Source organism: Bubalus bubalis, chromosome 5 (genome assembly GCF_019923935.1).
Source record: "Bubalus bubalis isolate 160015118507 breed Murrah chromosome 5, NDDB_SH_1, whole genome shotgun sequence".
Taxonomy (NCBI): Eukaryota; Metazoa; Chordata; class Mammalia; order Artiodactyla; family Bovidae; genus Bubalus; species Bubalus bubalis.
In genome coordinates this window covers 5,748,213-5,765,429 of record NC_059161.1, presented here as the reverse complement: position 1 = coordinate 5,765,429, position 17,217 = coordinate 5,748,213, and the positions used below count along the sequence as shown (strand labels likewise).

The 17,217-nt window shown below is 50.4% G+C and overlaps 1 protein-coding gene across 5 annotated transcripts in view; it reads left to right on the top strand.

The window, feature by feature from the left end:
- PLXNA2 (plexin A2) overlaps positions 1–17,217 on the top strand; it is a 233,871-nt gene that overhangs the window by 99,179 nt on the left and 117,475 nt on the right. For 4 of the 5 annotated variants that reach the window (XM_025285371.3, XM_025285372.3, XM_025285373.3 and 1 more), the window contains one exon: positions 6,743–6,877. The exons of the other annotated variant lie outside the window; for it this stretch is intronic. In XM_025285371.3, coding sequence (XP_025141156.1) covers positions 6,743–6,877 — 135 coding nt within the window. The remainder of the gene's footprint in view (positions 1–6,742; positions 6,878–17,217) is intronic. 5 annotated transcript variants of the gene reach the window in all.

Below are 17,217 nucleotides of genomic sequence, written 5' to 3'. Positions count from 1 at the left end.
GTTTGCAAAGACTTTGCATTTCCTTCCCCTCCTGTTTCTCAGGTTCGGTATCAGCTCCTCCAAGAAGCCCTCCCCTCCTTGCCAGCCTTCCTGGATTTCCCCCCGCAAACCTCTGTCACACGGGGCAGCCCAGGTGTGTGAGGTCTGATGGGATTGTCCATTTGCCCGTTCCTGGGCCTTCCTAAGGGGACCCTTTCTCAAAGCATCCCCAGCTCTCAACAGAAGCCTAGCTCCCAGGAGGCCATGTCCTGAATGAATATTGGACAGTCCTGAAATTCATGGCTAATAAGTCATTTCATCTCACAACATCCTGCCTGAGCTCTGAGGACAGAAGTTACCACCCTTATTTGGCAGCCACGGAACCTATTACACAAACAACTGAAGCGACTTGCCTGAAGTCACACAGCCAATTAATGAGAAAGCTGGGATTAGATCCCAGCCCTGCAGACACAAACCAGCGCCTCCCTCTGCGGGGTGCTGCCTCTCAAACCAATCTTCTTCCTACTGAGACGCCCGAGAAGATCCCTGGTTCTATGGCTCCTCAGCAGCTATTACAAAAAATACTATGACTTCTAGTACCCCTACTACTACTAATAAAGTGATATGAGAGTGTCAGATCCCAAGCAAGAGCTCCATAATTTAGAACTAACTAGAGAAGAAGTTGATGCATAGGAAAAAGCGTTTGGAGGGCCTGCAGGTAACCTAGTTAATTGGATATGCTGATTTGAATTGGATATTCAGGTAAAGAGGCTGTCATTAATTTCTGTGCAGACCTAGCTGTGATTTAAAGGCAAGTGACTGCTAATAGGATTACTATTTCATTCTCCTTTCGAAGAGGCCCCTCCTACCTGGAAGACCAGACAGTAAATCTCCCATGGATTTCAGCTCACCTCCTCCTGCCTCAGAGCCAGCCCTCATCAGCTGACTTTTAGCCTCCCAGCACAGTCCTCCCAAATGAGGCTCTGAGCTTACTGCCACCTCTGGGAGACAGGTGATTGTCCCACTGTGGCCTTGGGGTCTGAAAGAGGAAGAGCAGCTAAAGGCAGAGCTTGGACGCTCATCTACCCATCTCCTCTGTTCTCAGCTGCAGTGAACAGCTGTGTGCACCCATTAATATTTCTTAGGAGAGTCACAAATTGACTCTGAGAAACTGGACGCTGTGTGGGTAACCCAGTTCTGCCACCCTTTAGCTGTGTGGTCTTGAGAAAGTGATGTCCTTCTCCGCGCCTCCAATTTCCTCTCTGTACAATGGGAATGGTAATAATATGTCCTTCAGGGGTGGCTCGTAAGGATTAAATGAGTTCATTTTTGTTAAGCACTTTCGACAGCAGTCAGCATGTTATAAAAGCTATAGAAGCGGTTGTGTGTGTTGTGTGTTTAATCGCTAAGTCGTGTCCAACTCTCTGCGACCCCATGGACAGTAGTCCGCCAGGCTCCTCTTTCCATGGGATTTTCCAGGCAAGAGTACTGGAGTGGGTTGCTATTTCCTTCCCCAGGGGAATCTTCCTGACCCAGGGATCGAACCGGCATCACCTGCATTCCAGGTGGATTCTTTACCGCCGAGCCACCAAAGAAGCTCCAATAGAAATGGGAGCTATTATTAAATTCTTTAGGCCAACAGGGCCCTTTGAAAAATCCACCAAGTCCATCCCACCTTGAGGCAGGTCCACATTTAACCGTGAACCAAAGAAGCAATCCTGTGTTCAAAGCCCTCCTGAGGAGGAGGGCGCCGCCTCCTGCGGTCTCCCCCTGTGCGGCAGGGGCTCCTCTCAGCAGGAATTCTGCCTGGACCGAGCCTCAGCCTCCTTGTCCGATGGTTTAGGCACATGATTTTCCTTTTGCTGGTCTCTGTGGAGACTGTCGCCCTCCGTTGTAGGACACTGTCCATCTTGTCCCACCTTCTGAGCGGTGTCCAAGCAAAATGACAACCGCTAACTCTGCGTGTCCGCTGAGATCCCGCCCTCCCAGGAGAGGAGGAGCCCAACTAGAAAGACAGGTTGAAGTGACCAGCTTTCCCCTCTGGCCTGCGTCACCTCCCTGCCTGCACGGACTCCACGCTCCTCCTCTGCCTGGTTGGATTACCTGGCTGGGGCCTGTGCGGCTCGGTCTGATAACACCCTTCTCTTGGATTGGATTCCTGGCCTATTTCAGCGTCCTGTGTCCTTGTGGTCATTGGATCCTGGCCCTGGGGCTCAAGCTTCAAAGCTGAAGAGAACTCTGATCGCGGGACACTGCAGGACAGACGCAAGCTGCTGCGTTTTACTATCCACTTTTGTCTGGGTTTCTGCCGCAGTCTCCACCACCCCCATCCTGTGTCTGACGAGGACGGAGGGCAACGTCAAAACAGAAAACTTCCAAGGCAGAGAAAGACGGGGACCCCTGGGCTTGAATTACAACAGGGCCACCCTTGTCCCTCCTCAGTCCAGGGGTGTTGGCTTCATCAGCCGTGTTTTCCTCTGGACCACCCTGGATGGAGCTGGTGGGAGCCCCAGGGCCAGCCCTGACCGCCTGCGTCCACGAGTGGAAGGGCTTGGATGAGACGGGCTCCAAAGCCCCATAGCTCCAGCAGTGTCCCTAAGTCTGTGATTCTCCTGTGACAGGTACGGAGCAGATCGCCTATTCAGAGAGAGAAACTGCGGCTCGGGGAGGTGAGGTAACTGACCAGAAAGTAAACAGGAGGCAGAAATCAAGCCCAGACAAGAACAAGAACACAGTCAGAGCAGAAACCCCGGAACCTGGTGTCGCACTAGGCGTGCTGCCCGCAGGGAGAGAGAGGAATCAGGGGCGGGAACGGCCTCTGCTGCCCAGCTGGCCCGACCCACCTTCAGCCTGCCGGTCCCACCCGCACCTCATCCCTGGGACCCCAGCCCCCTGTCCCCCTTCTACATCTCTGTCTTCTCATCGGGATCTCGGAGGGCTGCACACCTCAAGCCGAACAGTACGGACTTCTCGGGCAGGACTGCTCCCCTCTCCAGGGATTTAGAGGGAGTGACATAGGCTAGCTCAGTTCAGGTTCAGTATGAAGAACATTTTCTGTTCTGGTTTTGTTTCAGCTCTGATGTTTTCAGAGTTCTGTAGGTTAGATTCTGGCCTCAACTGGTTTATTGAAAGGTTCGGATTGTAGACAGGAAAAAAAAAAAGTTTAGCCTTCTTATTCAGAAAAAAGTTAAGGACTGGGATTAGTCCTAACTGGGACATACCAGAGTATGTGATGATAAGTTATCTTTGGTAAGATTCCACTCCAACATGGCCATGGGTACCATCTAGTCCCAGGGCCCAGAGAGGGAGGGCCAGACGAGGTGTTCCTCCTTCTGAGTGTGTGTGCCCAGCCTCTTGGGGAGGAGGTTGATATATCTGGCAGAGGGTTAACCAGCCTGCCCAGGTGGGGATATCCTAAGCTGGCCAGCCCTGAAGTAGGATGATGGTTCTGCAGCTCTTGGGGCTGAGCCAGTGCCTGGAGGAAAATTAAAACATCCTTGGAGAGGAGCAGCTGTCCTAGGGAGGGTGGGAAGAAGAGGAGAAAGCGGAGCTTGAACGCTCCCATTTTATGGATATGGAATAGTGAGGTTAAGCTAATCAGAAGTCATGACTATCACATCTCCCCCTACATCCTGCAGTAGCCTGAGAACTTTTTTTTTAACAGTCTTTTTAAAAAATATTAATGTATTTATTTGACTCCATTTGGTCTTAGTTGTGGCATGCAGGGTCTTCATTGTATCACGGGGATCTTTCGTTGAGACTCAAGGACTCTCTCCAGTTTGGGGCTCGTGGTCTCCAGAGCACAGGCTTAGTTGCTCCGTGGTAGTTCCCTGACCAGGAATTGAACCCATGTCCCCTGTGTTGTAAGGCAGATTCTTAACCACGGGGCCACCAGGGAAGTCCCGGCTGAGAACTTCTGTGATTAAAAGCTACTATGTTTCTAGAAGAATCTCTTGGAAATTTTGGATTTCTCCATCTAAGAGAGAATGCTGTTCTGAAAGCTAAGAGGAGCTATTTTCATTGTGGGGCATTTTCCCAGACTGAGACCCTTGTTCTTCCCTCTGTTTGAATCCATCATGAGATTCGCTGCAGGGTGGGGAACAGTAGCCTCGGCCCCACCGCATCATTGCTGACCCTGAGTCTTCCTCCACCCAACAAGAATGAACTAAATGGCCTCCTCACCCCTGCCTGGAAGGAGGGGCTTTAATGACAGTTGTCAAGGCAGCAGCTTGGAACAGTAGGAAGCCACTAGTTAGGAAGGAAAAGGTCGAAAGAGGAGTTTAGGGGAAAAGAAGAATCTACCCTACAGGGCAGTTTCTGGGGTAAGAGTGGCTAAGAGCGAGTTTCTTTGGTTCCACTGAGGTCACCCCCTCATCTTCAAGACCAGAGCTCCCACCAAAGTCACCCACGAAGCAGGCAAGGAGAGCACGGCACCTCAACTCTCGCCCTGCTCCACTGGCCGCACCCCTGGGATCCAGGCACAGGGCCTCACGCAGGAATCTGCTGGTCCCGCCACTAGGAGCTCCAGAACCACTGTGCCCTGCCCCACAGTGGGATCGTGGTCTGCTTCTTACCCACGCCAGTCCAGCCAAGTCAACAATCACAGACCATACCCCTGCTCAGGCCCCTCAAGTATGCGAACTCTTAGGAGGCTAGAAAAATGTGAAAAGGAGCACTAATCCAACTTTCCCAAGTCTGCAGTAAATAAATGCTCCTGACCTTCCCTACTAGGCCAGTAAAAACTGAAAATGCATCCATTCGTCCATGCTTGCCTGTTTACTGTGGCATCGGGCTCCACGCTTAGCGCTTGTGATGAATAAGTCATAGTCCTTGCTCTCAGTGGGGTGGGAGAAATGGGCAGAGGGAAGGAGATGGTTAGAAGTCCAAGAGAGAAATCAAAGTGAATAGGAGGGAAGGACTTCATCTTAAAATCATCCAGAGAAAACTGTCTTTTGACCTCAACTTTGATTTAGCACGAAAGAGCCCACGATACTTTATCAGCTGGATCATAGTTCATGTCCTTTCAATAAGCATTTCTCAAGCAGTCCCTTTTATCCGTCACCGGCTCTGTTCCCAGTTTCATTCTAGTCCTCAGAGGCTAGTCCTCAGAGAAACAGAAAGCATTCCTGCCTTCAAAATGTTGGTGGACTTACGCACATGTGAGGCAATCAGAGAACAATTTAAGTAGGTAGTCAATACGCATTAGCTAATATATATACAATGAACAAGTCAATTGATTATAATCTCAGGACAAAAAGCCCTCAGGGTGAGGAGCAATTAGTGTGGTAGAGATATTGGAGAAGGCTTTATGGGGGAAGTGGGCTTGAACGAGGGGGTTTAGATGGACAGAGAACGAAGAAACGGCCCGCGTTGGCAAAATTGGTCAACAGTCAGCTTGTGTGTTGGAAACAGGAAGCCTGGCAGGAGGAGTGCGTTCAAACCATGGGCTCCCCGTCATCTTGTTTCTGTATGAACTGATGGTCCTCGGGGGCCTCTCTCTACTGGCTTTCCATATTCTGTGTACAACTTGAGTGTTAGTTGCTGAGTCATGTCCAACTCTTTGTGACCCCATGGACTGTAGCCCTCCAGGCTCCTCCGTCCTTGGGATTTTCCAGGCAAGAATACTGGAGTGGGTTGCCATTTTCTTCCCCGGGGGATCTTCCCAACCCAGGGATCGAGCCCCAGTCTTCGGCATTGCAGGCAGAGTGATTACCGCCTGAGCTACCAGGACACTTCATGTAATGCTTAGACTACAGGAATGTTTCTCCAACCCTCAGCCCGGTAGTCTCCACATCAGCTGGGAATTTATTAGAAATGAAGTTTCTCAGGCCTCATTCCCGCTGAATCAGAAACTGGGATAGTCCCCGGGGTGAATTTCTCCACTCCCTCAGGTGGTTCTCCGGGCGTGCTGGTTTGAGAACCATGGGTGACATTGGTGCCTTTAAACCCCGGCTGCTCACTAGCGTCCCCCGGGGAGCTTTGAAACCCAAACAAGATGCCAGGTCCCCAAGCACAGAGTTCCTGATGAATGGATCCAGCCATGTGTTTTAAAACCTCCCCAAATTATTCTCATGTACATCGAGCCTGAGAAGCACCAAACTTGATGATCTCTAGGTTCGTCCTGATTTCTTATCCTGGGATGGACTCTGAGACTGACTCCCAGATTTCTGTCCTCAGGGATTCCTGGCTCCCCAAAATCACCTGGTGGATTTGCACACATCATTCAGGGGATATTGTTGTGGTGGGGTGGCGGGAGCAGAAAGCTCTTTCTGAGATCCTAAAATCCTCAGTTTTTTGATGGTTTCTGTGCTGGCCCCACCATCCTCCCTTACCTGCTCAAGGCAGAACCATTGTGTGTAGATGTTGATTCTCCTACCCCAAACGCAACCAAGTGTGCACAAGCACACACTCACACCCCCCCATCACACGGTGCTGAGTACATGTGCATACACACACAAGAATAACCATGTAAGGATATTCAGATCACACCTAAAGACATATATGCACACACAAATAAACCCACCATTAGAAGGTTCAGACCAGCACACTCAGACTGCTTGGAAAAGGATTCCTCTTGGTGGAAACTGGGCTGTTTGAACTAAGAAGCACCTCTGTCTTCCCTGTAACCCAGCCTGCTTCAGGTAGCCCTTGGGGACCGGACATGAGGATTATCTTCTATAAACTACCTGCTCTAGGCTCAGGCAGGGAATTCACAAGGGGCTGCCGAGGACAGATGCTGAGGATGCCCTTGTTTCTTTCGCAGATTCGAGCCGATGGTCCCCCCCACGGTGGGGTCCAATATGAGATGGTCTCCGTGCTCAAAGATGGGAGCCCCATCCTCCGGGACATGGCCTTCTCCATCGACCAGCGCTACCTGTACATCATGTCTGAGAGGCAGGTACGTGCTGGCACCTACCCCTGCTCTCCAGAGCCCAGGAGGCGCAGATAACCATGACCTTTTGCAGAAGCTTTTCCGAGGAACAAGAGAGACCCCTGGGCCTGCTGCTCAGAGGCCCGGGGAAGCTTATGCAGGGAGTCAGGGAGAAGCCACTGGGGCCAGGCGCTTCCCGGAGCTTCTCTGCAGGCCACAGACCCTGTCTGAGCACATGATGAACAGCCCCGCAAGAACAGGCCAGACTGCACGGAGCAGCTTGGTGTGATTAGAAGGTAGATTTACTGCCCCGGGGCCCACAGAGTCTGCTGCTCAAGGGAGCCAAAGATGTGTAAATAATCCAGGCCTCCAGGCTGGACTCAGTCCTGGGAGAGATAGACCCAAGATAGGGCCCCAAAAGGAGATTAAAAAAAAAAATCTTGGCCTGAGTCTTAGAGGGATGCCAGGTAGAAGTTGGCCAGCTCTGAGGAGCTGCAGCTCTGCCTGCAGAGATGGGGAGCCCTGAGAAATGGACCTCTCTCCTTTGCTGGGTAACCCCCGAGTGGGTTCCCCACTTGCCTGGGTGAAACGTTATTCCCTCGGGGTTTTATTCGACCTGATATATGTAGGAGCAGAGCGAAGGCAAATGCAAGGAGAGCCGTAGTGAAGGATAAGAGAAGGGGAAGACAGGGATTCACCAAAGCAATGGAGATGCAGCAAGCAAAGCTTAGACCTTAGGAAAAGCTGGCTCCTTTTCCACTCATTGCCAGTGGGTCAACAGCTGGTCAGCAGTGGCGGCGGCCTTGTCATTGACCTGCCCATGGTAAGATCAAGGCCGTAAGAAGCAGAAAGGACCGTGACTCTGTCTTGGTGCAGAGGACACTGACTTGGGCTAGGTAAGGATGCTGTGCTGGACAACCAGCGAGCTCTCTCAAGCTGCCTCCCTGCTCGAGCATCATTCTCAAAACACTGCAAAGATCCCAGGCATCTGTCATCAGGTTCACCTGCCCAGCGTTCTCTCTCTCTCTCCTTCATGTTTGTGTTTGTGAATTCTGAATCAGGGACAAGGGAGGAGGGAGGGAGGCAGCGGTAAACGGATACCTGATGGCATAAAGGCAGTAGGGCTGCAACTCTAACTTGAAAATTCCTTCTCAGAAGAGATGACACAAATCAGAGGCTAATCATTGGCAAATCATACCACATCCTCTTGAAGCCGCTTTTTTTTTTTACCTGCCTTTATGTAGCCCCCATGATCAAGGCATAAACAGGGCCAGATGGGAACTTGTAACCCTAAAAAAGAAAAAAAAAAAAAAAAGGCTGGTCATGTATTTATTGGGAACAACGTTCTGGAAAAACATCACAATAAATGGAACTTGGTCACTCTCCTTAAGTTGCTTGGAATCTAACAAGGGAATCTTTAGCATCAGATTGGAGGCTATAAATGCTCTGCCTTTCCTTCCTGTTTTTCTTTGTTTATAAAACAAACAGTTATTTCTTTAAAATGGTAGATGGGCACCATACAAATTCAAATAATACACACAGAAAAGGAAATAACAAGTTCCCAAACCAAACAGCCCCAAATGTAACACCATGTCATCATTTGATGAACACCATTCTGGATGCTTCTGCAGAATTATCTACAGATTTAGAAGGATGGGTGAATAGATGGTCCCATAGGCAGGTGCATAAAAGGATGGTCAGAGGGATTAAATAGACCTGTGGTCCCCCACCTTTTTTGACACCAGGAACCAATTTCATGGAAGACAGTTTTTCCATAGACGGCAGTGGGGGGTGGCGGGGTTGGTTTCGGGATGATTCAAGGACATTGCATTTATCATGCACTTTATTTCTATTGTGGTTACGCCAGCTCCACCTCAGACCATCGGGCATTAGACCCCAGAGGTTGGGGAGCCCTGAAATAGAGCCACATTGACATGATATTAATATTTCAGAAGATGTTAAGTATGGCTGAGGAGCAAGCTAACTCTGGATAAAAATTCTGTCTTGGGTTCTCAGAGCCCCATGAAGTGGAAAAGCAGAAAGAGCTAACAGAAGTGGCCAGTGAGACTTTAGTGGGACTGAGACGATGCTGAGACACATCTCTGGGCTAAATGCTCGGTCTCTTCAGTCCCGTCTGACTCTTTGCAGCTCTATGGACTGTGTAGCCTGCCAGGCTCCTCTGTCCAGAGATTCATATCTTTCACTCAAATGAGATGCTTTTTGAAATTGAATTCAAAACGTGACCAAAGGAAAGGGCTGGAGGCTGATAAGTGGCCTTCAGGGAATATAATGACCTCTCCAAACAATATCTGATGTTGCCTCTGAGAGCATCAGCTCTGACTAAACTGAGCGTCTGCAGCTCATTTCTGAATAACCCTCCTTCAGTCTCATCGTCTGGGTCTGCTGCCCAGCTCCTGTCAGTTTGCACCAAAGCAGAGCTGCTCAGCGGTAACTGTCACACTAAACAGATATAGGAGGAGTTTGGGTTTAATGCCCTGTGGCTATCTGGAATCAGGTGAGCTGTGAGTCGGGGAGGTCCCTGTGCCAGGCGGAGCCTGGATCAGTGGGCAGTGTCGGGGTGGAGGGTGGGGAATTGGTGGTAGAGCTCGGAGTCCTGTCGCTTGGAGAGCCACAGGCCACATGCCAGTCGCTACCCCAGGGATCTCACCAGGAGCCGGGCTCGGGGAGAGGGGCCAAGAGCCACTCAGGAGGGCCATGTGATGCGAGCAGCGATGAGTGCAGAGTTCTCACAGACAGCCTGGACCTCTCTAAGAGAGCAGTTGAATGTGAGTCAATGGTAATGAAATCAGATGACGTGCGTTCTGGTTCAGTGTTTGCTCTGATACTGGATGGATGACCCCCTTAACAGCCTCTATTTCTTCCCTTCTGAAATGGAAGAAGTGAGGTGAAGTCGTTCAGTCCTGTCCGACTCTTTGTGACCCCATGGACCGTAGCCCCCGCCGCCAGTCTCCTCCATCCGTGGGATTTTTCCAGGCAAGAATGCTGGAGTGGGTTGCCATTTCCTTCTCCAGGGGATCTTCCTGACCCAGGGATCAAACTCTGGTCTCCTGCATTGCAGGCAAACTCTATACTGTCTAAGCCACCAGTGAATCCTGGTGGAAATGGAAGGTTTGTGTCCAATAACAGGATCGTGTCTGAGGTCTGACGCTCTCAACAGGGTGGCCTCAGACAAGTCCCACCACCTCGTCTCACGGGGGTCGATGTGATATGGGCTGAGACGGCAAGCAGGGAGTTCCTGCCGCATCACCTCGCATGCCACAAACGCTCATTCCTGACGGCCCCTCCCAGCTCTCAGCCCATGGGTGCTGATTAGGAGGAAGCTGAGTGGCGGTCGGTACTGCCAGCAGGCCTCAGGCCAGGCCAGGAGCCCTGTGCTCTCATTCCAGCCCCCCTTTAGCCAGCTGGGTGACCTAGACCCTGGACTTCCCAGGGACTCAGTGTCCTCAGCTTGAAAGATGGAGAGAATAAATATGACTTTTGAGTCTCTTCCAGCTATTAAACAGTTTGTCTAAGGTCTGGGGATCAGGACTCTTTTCCATCTCCAGAAGAGAGCCTCAAAGCACAGGAAACAATCTTGAGGTTAGACCAAAAGAACTTTCTGAAGGAGGCTTTTTATGAGGCTGTGTGTGCTCGTATGAACTTCATCCTCCAAGGATGAACACTGCAATGAGGATAGAATGGTGGCTATGGGCTTCCCTGGTGGCTCAGTTGATAAAGAATCGGCCTGCAATGCAGGAGACCCGGGTTTGATCCCTGGGTTGGGAAGATTCCCTGAAGAAGGCAATGGCAACCCACTCCAGTATTCTTGTTTGGGAAATCCCATGGCCAGAGGAGCCTGGAGGGCTACAGTCCATGGGGTTGCAAAAGTCAGACAAGACTGAAGTGACTAAACCACCACCATGGATAAGCAGATTCCTGTTTTGAGGCAACGATCTAAGGCTTTGGAGTTCCCTGAAAGACCTAAGACTTTATAAGACATGATGGGAATGGGGGTTTCCATCACCCTACTTTACAATAAACCTCTGGGCAGCCTCCTCTCATCTCTCCCTTCCCCGGGTCCCTAGCTTTTGTCTCCATTTCCCTCCCCTTCCCCCAAATCATGGTGCCTGTTGTATCCTTGATGCCGCAAGAGAGTAGATGCAGGTGCCTGACCTCCAGTCCTGCCTAGAGAGTCTCCCCTCCCCACAGAGTCAGAAGAATCCAATATAGGCTCATGTGTTCAGGCAAGCTTCCTCTCTCTCTCTCTTAGTTAATTAAATGTAATTAAGAAATAGGACTAGTAAGAAGTGTTGGACCATTAGTGCCACTGCTTAACGACCTTTGACAAGTTAGTGTTAATGTTCTGTTAATAGATCCAAGGCCAGCCGGTCCCAGGGGAGCGTTTGGGACCCGATTCCCCCAATCCTACTAATTGCCCAGGTGCTCCACTGATACGCTGCCCGGCCCTTCCTTAGAAAGTCCGCCCCGGCTTCCTCGACAGCGAACCGACAGGCAGATGTTGTGGGAGGGGATACAAGTCGCTACCACATCCTCGGTGTCTAATGGGAGTCAGACTGCGGGTCCAGGAAAAATCAGGCAGTGAGCCAAGTGAAAACCTAAGTCATGAGATGAAAAGAAACTTGATAGCCCCAGTTTCCACCCAGCTTGTCAGGCTGGCCACTCTCCGAAAGGGAAGCTCCCCCTGTACGCGGGGTGGATGGGAAAGTAGTATGGGGATGGAAGCAATTATTCTATTTTATACTTTAATTAGTTTGAATTAGCAGAGGGAATAGAGGCATAAAATGATCCAGCGAAGGGTGAAATGGAAAAAGGGAGTCACAGTGGAGAATGGCTCCGCGAAGGCTGGAAAAGGCCTTGGGAACAGCAGAGAGGCTGGCGATGGGTGTGGGCGTGCGTGCTCGCACGTGTGTGTGTGTGTGTGTGTGTGTGTTTAGGGTGGGTGAGGGCATGGGATGCTGCTGTCTACTTCAAGACCTGGAGAGGCAAGATAGCATAGTGGTTAATTAGCACGAGCATGGCCGTCAGACCACCTTGCACGTCATCTTTTGCCACTAACTATATATATGGCTTTAAGAAAGCGATTTCACTTTTTGACACCTCACTTTCTCCATCTGTATAATGGGCCTAATAGTGGTGACCATTGCGAGGATTGAGAGACCTCAGTGCTCAGTCACACAGCCAGTGCTTTCAATAAGTGGCAGTGATTATCATCATTATCACAAGACCCTGATGCTGGGAAAGACTGAAGGCAGGAGGAGAAGGGGATGACAGAGGACGAGATGGTTGGATGGCATCACCGACTCAGGGGACATGAGTTTGAGGAAGTTCCGGGAGCTGGTGATGAACAGGGAGGGCTGGCGTGCTGCAGTCCATGCGGTTGCAAACAGTCGGAAACGACTGAGCGGCTGAACAACAACATTGTTATTAGTGGTATTATTCGAATTTCTGAGACCTCAGGGAGGGCCAGAAGCATCTCCACTGTAAATTACGGGTAAGACAGATCCCAGTCTCGGGCAAACACCTCCAACCTGGCATTCTTGCTGCTCGATCCCAAGGGACGCCTCAGAAACCTCTGCCCTGGTCGAACGACAGCGTCCGGCTGAGTTGCTCACAATCTGCTATTTATTTTTAAAGTCCAGGAATGTGCCCAGCAGACTAAACAGTCCTGCTCCCCTTGATACAGACAGAGGCAGCTCTGGGCTCATGTGTGAGGCCCAGGAGGCCAGTATTCCAGGCATCTGTGGAGAGAAGGGAGGGGGACCCTGAGCCCCAGTCATCCCCCAAGACTCAGGCTCCTGTCTGGCCACGTGTGTGGACAGTGGGGTAGAAAGGCGCTGCCCACCATGTCTGACCTCTGCAACGAAGTGAACTGTATCTCCAGCTCACTGCCATAGATGGAGCCGCCGTGCTCACAAACTAAGTCAGGCGTTCAGGCAGGTGCCCCAAAGGCTGCTTGTCTCTTCTCTGCAGCATCCAGACTGGAACCTCAGCTGGGAAGACGTGAATGGGCGGGGGTGACTGGATGACTAGGGCTAGCATGCTTTGGAGCCACGTCCTCCCACTCAAATGGCAGCTGGAACCAGCTGGGCCGTCAGCTGCTGTGGCTTCCACGAGGCCTCCCCCTGTGCCTTGGGCTTCCTCACAGCATGGCGGCCTCAAGGTGCTCAGACTTCCTGAGCATGGCCGCTCAGGGCTCCAAGAGTGAATATTCCCCCAGATAACGTGTGTCAGGCGAGTGTATTCTCCTTGGTTCTGTCTCGTCTCAACAAAAATTTGAAGCACCGGACGTTAGAGTCCTCGGCATGTCATAGCTCTTGGACAGACTGTTATAGCTCTCGGGTCTCGAACAGACCGTGTTATAGCTCTTAGACAAATCCATGTTACAGCTCCGTGTTACAGCTCCATTTTATTTAGTAAATAGCAGGAAAATACATCCTCGAGGCGTGAGGGCATGCCAACCCAAAGACGTGAAGAGAAGAGAGGGGGGAGCACGCCAGCGCATGGGAGAAAGAGAGAGAGACCCCCGCCCTTCGGCTCCTCTTTTTATATGATTTCTCTTCCCCCTGGGCCTGCCCCGCGTAAATTGGGCAAGCCAGCAGGGCTGTTCGTTCTACCTGAGGTCCTCACTCCGGTCTTCGGACCTTCCTTTGTTCCATTTTCGCGGGCTTTTCCCTTCCTTGTCTTTTAACCACCGCCATTTCTGGACTCCTGTTTGCTATTCTAACTATCTAACAGGTGGGACTGTTACTGCCTTCTTTATGACTTAACCTTAGAAGTCTTACAGTTCCTTCTTCCGCCTGCCTCCTCACCTCTCTACCGCCCGTCTCCCCGTGACTCTGGCGCGTGTAGCCCATGACCCCACTTTGAGACCCAAGGCACGGGGAAGATAAATACATGGTTTCCTGTCTCAGGAACCCACAGAGCATCTGCGCTGGTAAGGACTCACAGCTCACCCATCCTGACCCCAGTATGAGGCCCATGGGGTGTAGAGCAGGCCAGCTTCCATTTCAGCCTATGCTAAACCCAACACCTAAGATCAGAGTCCTCAGAACTGGTTTGGTTTCCCTAAACTCACAGAAAAGTGCCAGTAGCTTTAAAGCTGGCTGTTGATGGACTGAAGGTTGTGTTGAGCCCTAAAGGAGACCTACATCAAAGGTGGCTCCTGAAACTGCTTCTGGGAAGCCTTTGAAGGAATCCATCAGGAATAGGATCATGCTACCTGGAAACTGCCCAGGTGATGGCATGTGATTTTCAAGGGCTGTCCTGGTCTTGTATCCCTGTGCAGAGTTTGCGGCAGCCCACTCAAAAGACCCTTCTCCTGGGCAATCCACCTTCACATGCAGGGTAGGGCAATGGGACTTCACCATTGATGAATGGATAGTGACTTTCTCACCACCTCCACCTTAAGTCGTTTCAGAGAGTTGGGGCAAGGAGAACTCTGGCCTGGAGTTACTAGAAATCAAAATTATTTGGAAAGATTATGAAGCCGCCCTTCTCTGAATGTCTCAAGCGTAGGAGAGACCCCTGCCCCTCAGCTCCTTGCACCGGTTTAAGACCCCGTGCATGGTGGGGGAGAGGACTTGGAGGGCAAACCGAATGCCTCTAGCATGCCACCCCAGCCAGCTTCACCTGAGAATCAATTTTGGTTTCCTTGGTTTGGAGGAGGGCCTGTCAACTATAAACCAGGACCAAGGGCCAAAAATAAGAAGCATTTTCAAAGGGCCTTATTGTGATGTAAGGGTACTAAGTCTGTCACCTGTGGCCAACACCACTGAACGGCCAAGCCCCTAGGCCTCTAACGACTTGGGGAAGGAGCAGAAAAGAATGTGCGGAGCTGTCCTTCCAGATGGCCCCTGCTCATTTATTTTGACATCTCAGACTATTATTTTGATTGTGCACATTTGTTTAGTCCTGGCGATAAGGCTTCCCAGGGCGCAGGCAGAGCGTGCCAAGGTGTATTTTTACAAGGCGGTTGGAGTCCCAGTAACAGGAGACCTCCCTTCTGCCGGGACTGAGAGGCCTGGGCTGCAGCCGGGGAAGGAGGGAATCTGAGGAGGCAGGGGCTGGAGCAGAGCCTGGGGGACTTTGGGGGAGAATTACAGAGTTTGCGGATTAGGAAAGTGAGGATAAGCAAATTTCTGCCGTACTTGTGTTTTCAAATGTGTCACTTTCAATCCAGGCCTTTGATGCACACATGTTTCTAGTTAAGGACCGCACTGTGGCCCAGAAGCCAAGCACACATCTCAGCGTCTTTCCCAAAGGAGGGGCAAAGCCTGCCTCCCGGAGGATGGGGCGCAAGGACCAGTGACCACCCCAGGCTCGGGTTTGATTTTTTTTCCCCTCTTTCTCTCCCCCCATTTCAAATGTCAGGGAGCAAAGAGGCTGACACGGAGCTGATTCCCTGGCTATTAATATTCTCATTGGAGCATTTTTAATAAATATTTTCACATGAAGGAAGCGAATCACAAACCCACCCTATTAATCAGGCGCTTGGCTTGTATTTAAGAAAGAAAACTCCAGCCTCTTATTTTAAAATCCTTTGGTTTGGAAAGAAATGATTGAACACAATGCCCAGGCTGGGAGAACCGGTGCCAAAAAAGCTCATTTCTCTAAATGCGCAGGGAGGCTGGAGACTCTTCCTCTAATCCTTGGCAGGGGACGTGATGTCTCTTACCAGGTAGGACTGCCAGATGCTGACTCTCTGATGACCCAGAATGACGTTCCTAGGATGGAGAGGTGGGACATCACCATACCTCAATCCCAGAAGGAACTCCTCCCCATATACTAAAGATGAGGAAAACGATGCCAGAGAGGGGAATCACTTCCTAGATCATTCCCCGAATTACCAAAAAAGCCAGAATTAATCCTAATTCACCTGGTCCAGCCCGGCATTCTTTTCCCAACTTGGCAACAGCTTCACTCAGCACAGGCCAGACTGAACATCGGTTGTGTTAAAAAAAAAAAAAAGACTTTCAATTAAAAAACATTAAAGCTACCCAAGCCCAAGGGAGTCCCTGTAGATGTTCCCAAGGGTCAAATTAAAATAAGGAAAGATTTGCATCTCATTTGCATACACAGACTCATTCATTCAACAGACCATTAAGTGTCTACCATGTATAATGCATAGAGCTGTCCACTGGCAAGTTATTTGCATATGCAGATATAGACAGGGCAATCTTTCTAAGTCATATTCCAGCAAAAGGTCTTATAAATAGGTACCTTCTTGATTTCTTTCTGTTCTTTACAATGCAACAACAGCACCGTTCAGCATGCTTTTGTATAGGGATAAATAAAATATAATCCCTGACCTCAGGGATGCTACATTCCGGTGGGGAAGAATGACGTATAGATAAATTGCGATATAAAGTGAGCAGTACTGTCGCAGAGATATACAGCATGCCCAGTGACTGAAGTAACTCATACCGACCATGGGGAGCCCTGTCCTCGTCCCTCCATGCTTGGGCTCATTCAGAGGACAGACCCTCTCCCTGACCTAGCAGTCCAGAGCTGGGGGAGCTTCAGGAACTGTCTGGTGAAGGGCAGTCCTTCCTTTTATAGGTGAGAACAGGGGACCTTTGAGACCTTGAGACCAAAGTATCCACCAAGCCAGAGTGCAAAGAAGTAGATAGTGACGGATGATGGGCAGTTTCCTGGCCACCATGAAGAGCATGGGCTCTGGAGACTGCCAGCCTGCCCACCTTCCTGGCTGCCTGCTGTGTGACCTTAGGCCAATTGTTTCACCTCTCTGCTTCGCTTGCCTCTACTAAAAATGGGGATAATTATGACATTGCTTGAGGATTAAGTGAAGTGAATGAATACATTAAAAATATTAAATGAAGTGAATTCATACATTAAAAAGCACTCTGAAAAATACCTGACATGTATTACCTGCTTAATAAACGTTAGTAACAGTAATTATGCTTTTAAGGTGGTGGCCCCATGCATAATCGCCAGGTGAAGCTCTGCAAATCAAGCTCCCCTCACAGCCACACCTCGAAAAGAAACTTGGCCACCCCGCCTTGCCTCTCAGCTCTACCTAATTTAAGACGTGTTGAAATCTAACTAACATTTAGGTCGTGTTTTTCTTCTGATAGTTTGCAAACATGATCTGGGCTAATACAACAATCTCCTGGGATAAATAGTATTGTCTTTGCTTTTTTTTTTTTTAATAGATAAGAAAACTGCGATTCAGTCTGGCTAAGTAATTTGCCCAGGGCCCCTGAGCTGGCCCGCGGGCAGAGCTAGGACAGCGCCCCCCACCCCCCGCGCCCCGACCCTGGAACAGACGCGGAGTGAAGCCGAGCCTTGTCCCGCGTCCTCCGGGGATGGCGCCCCCTGGTGGCCGC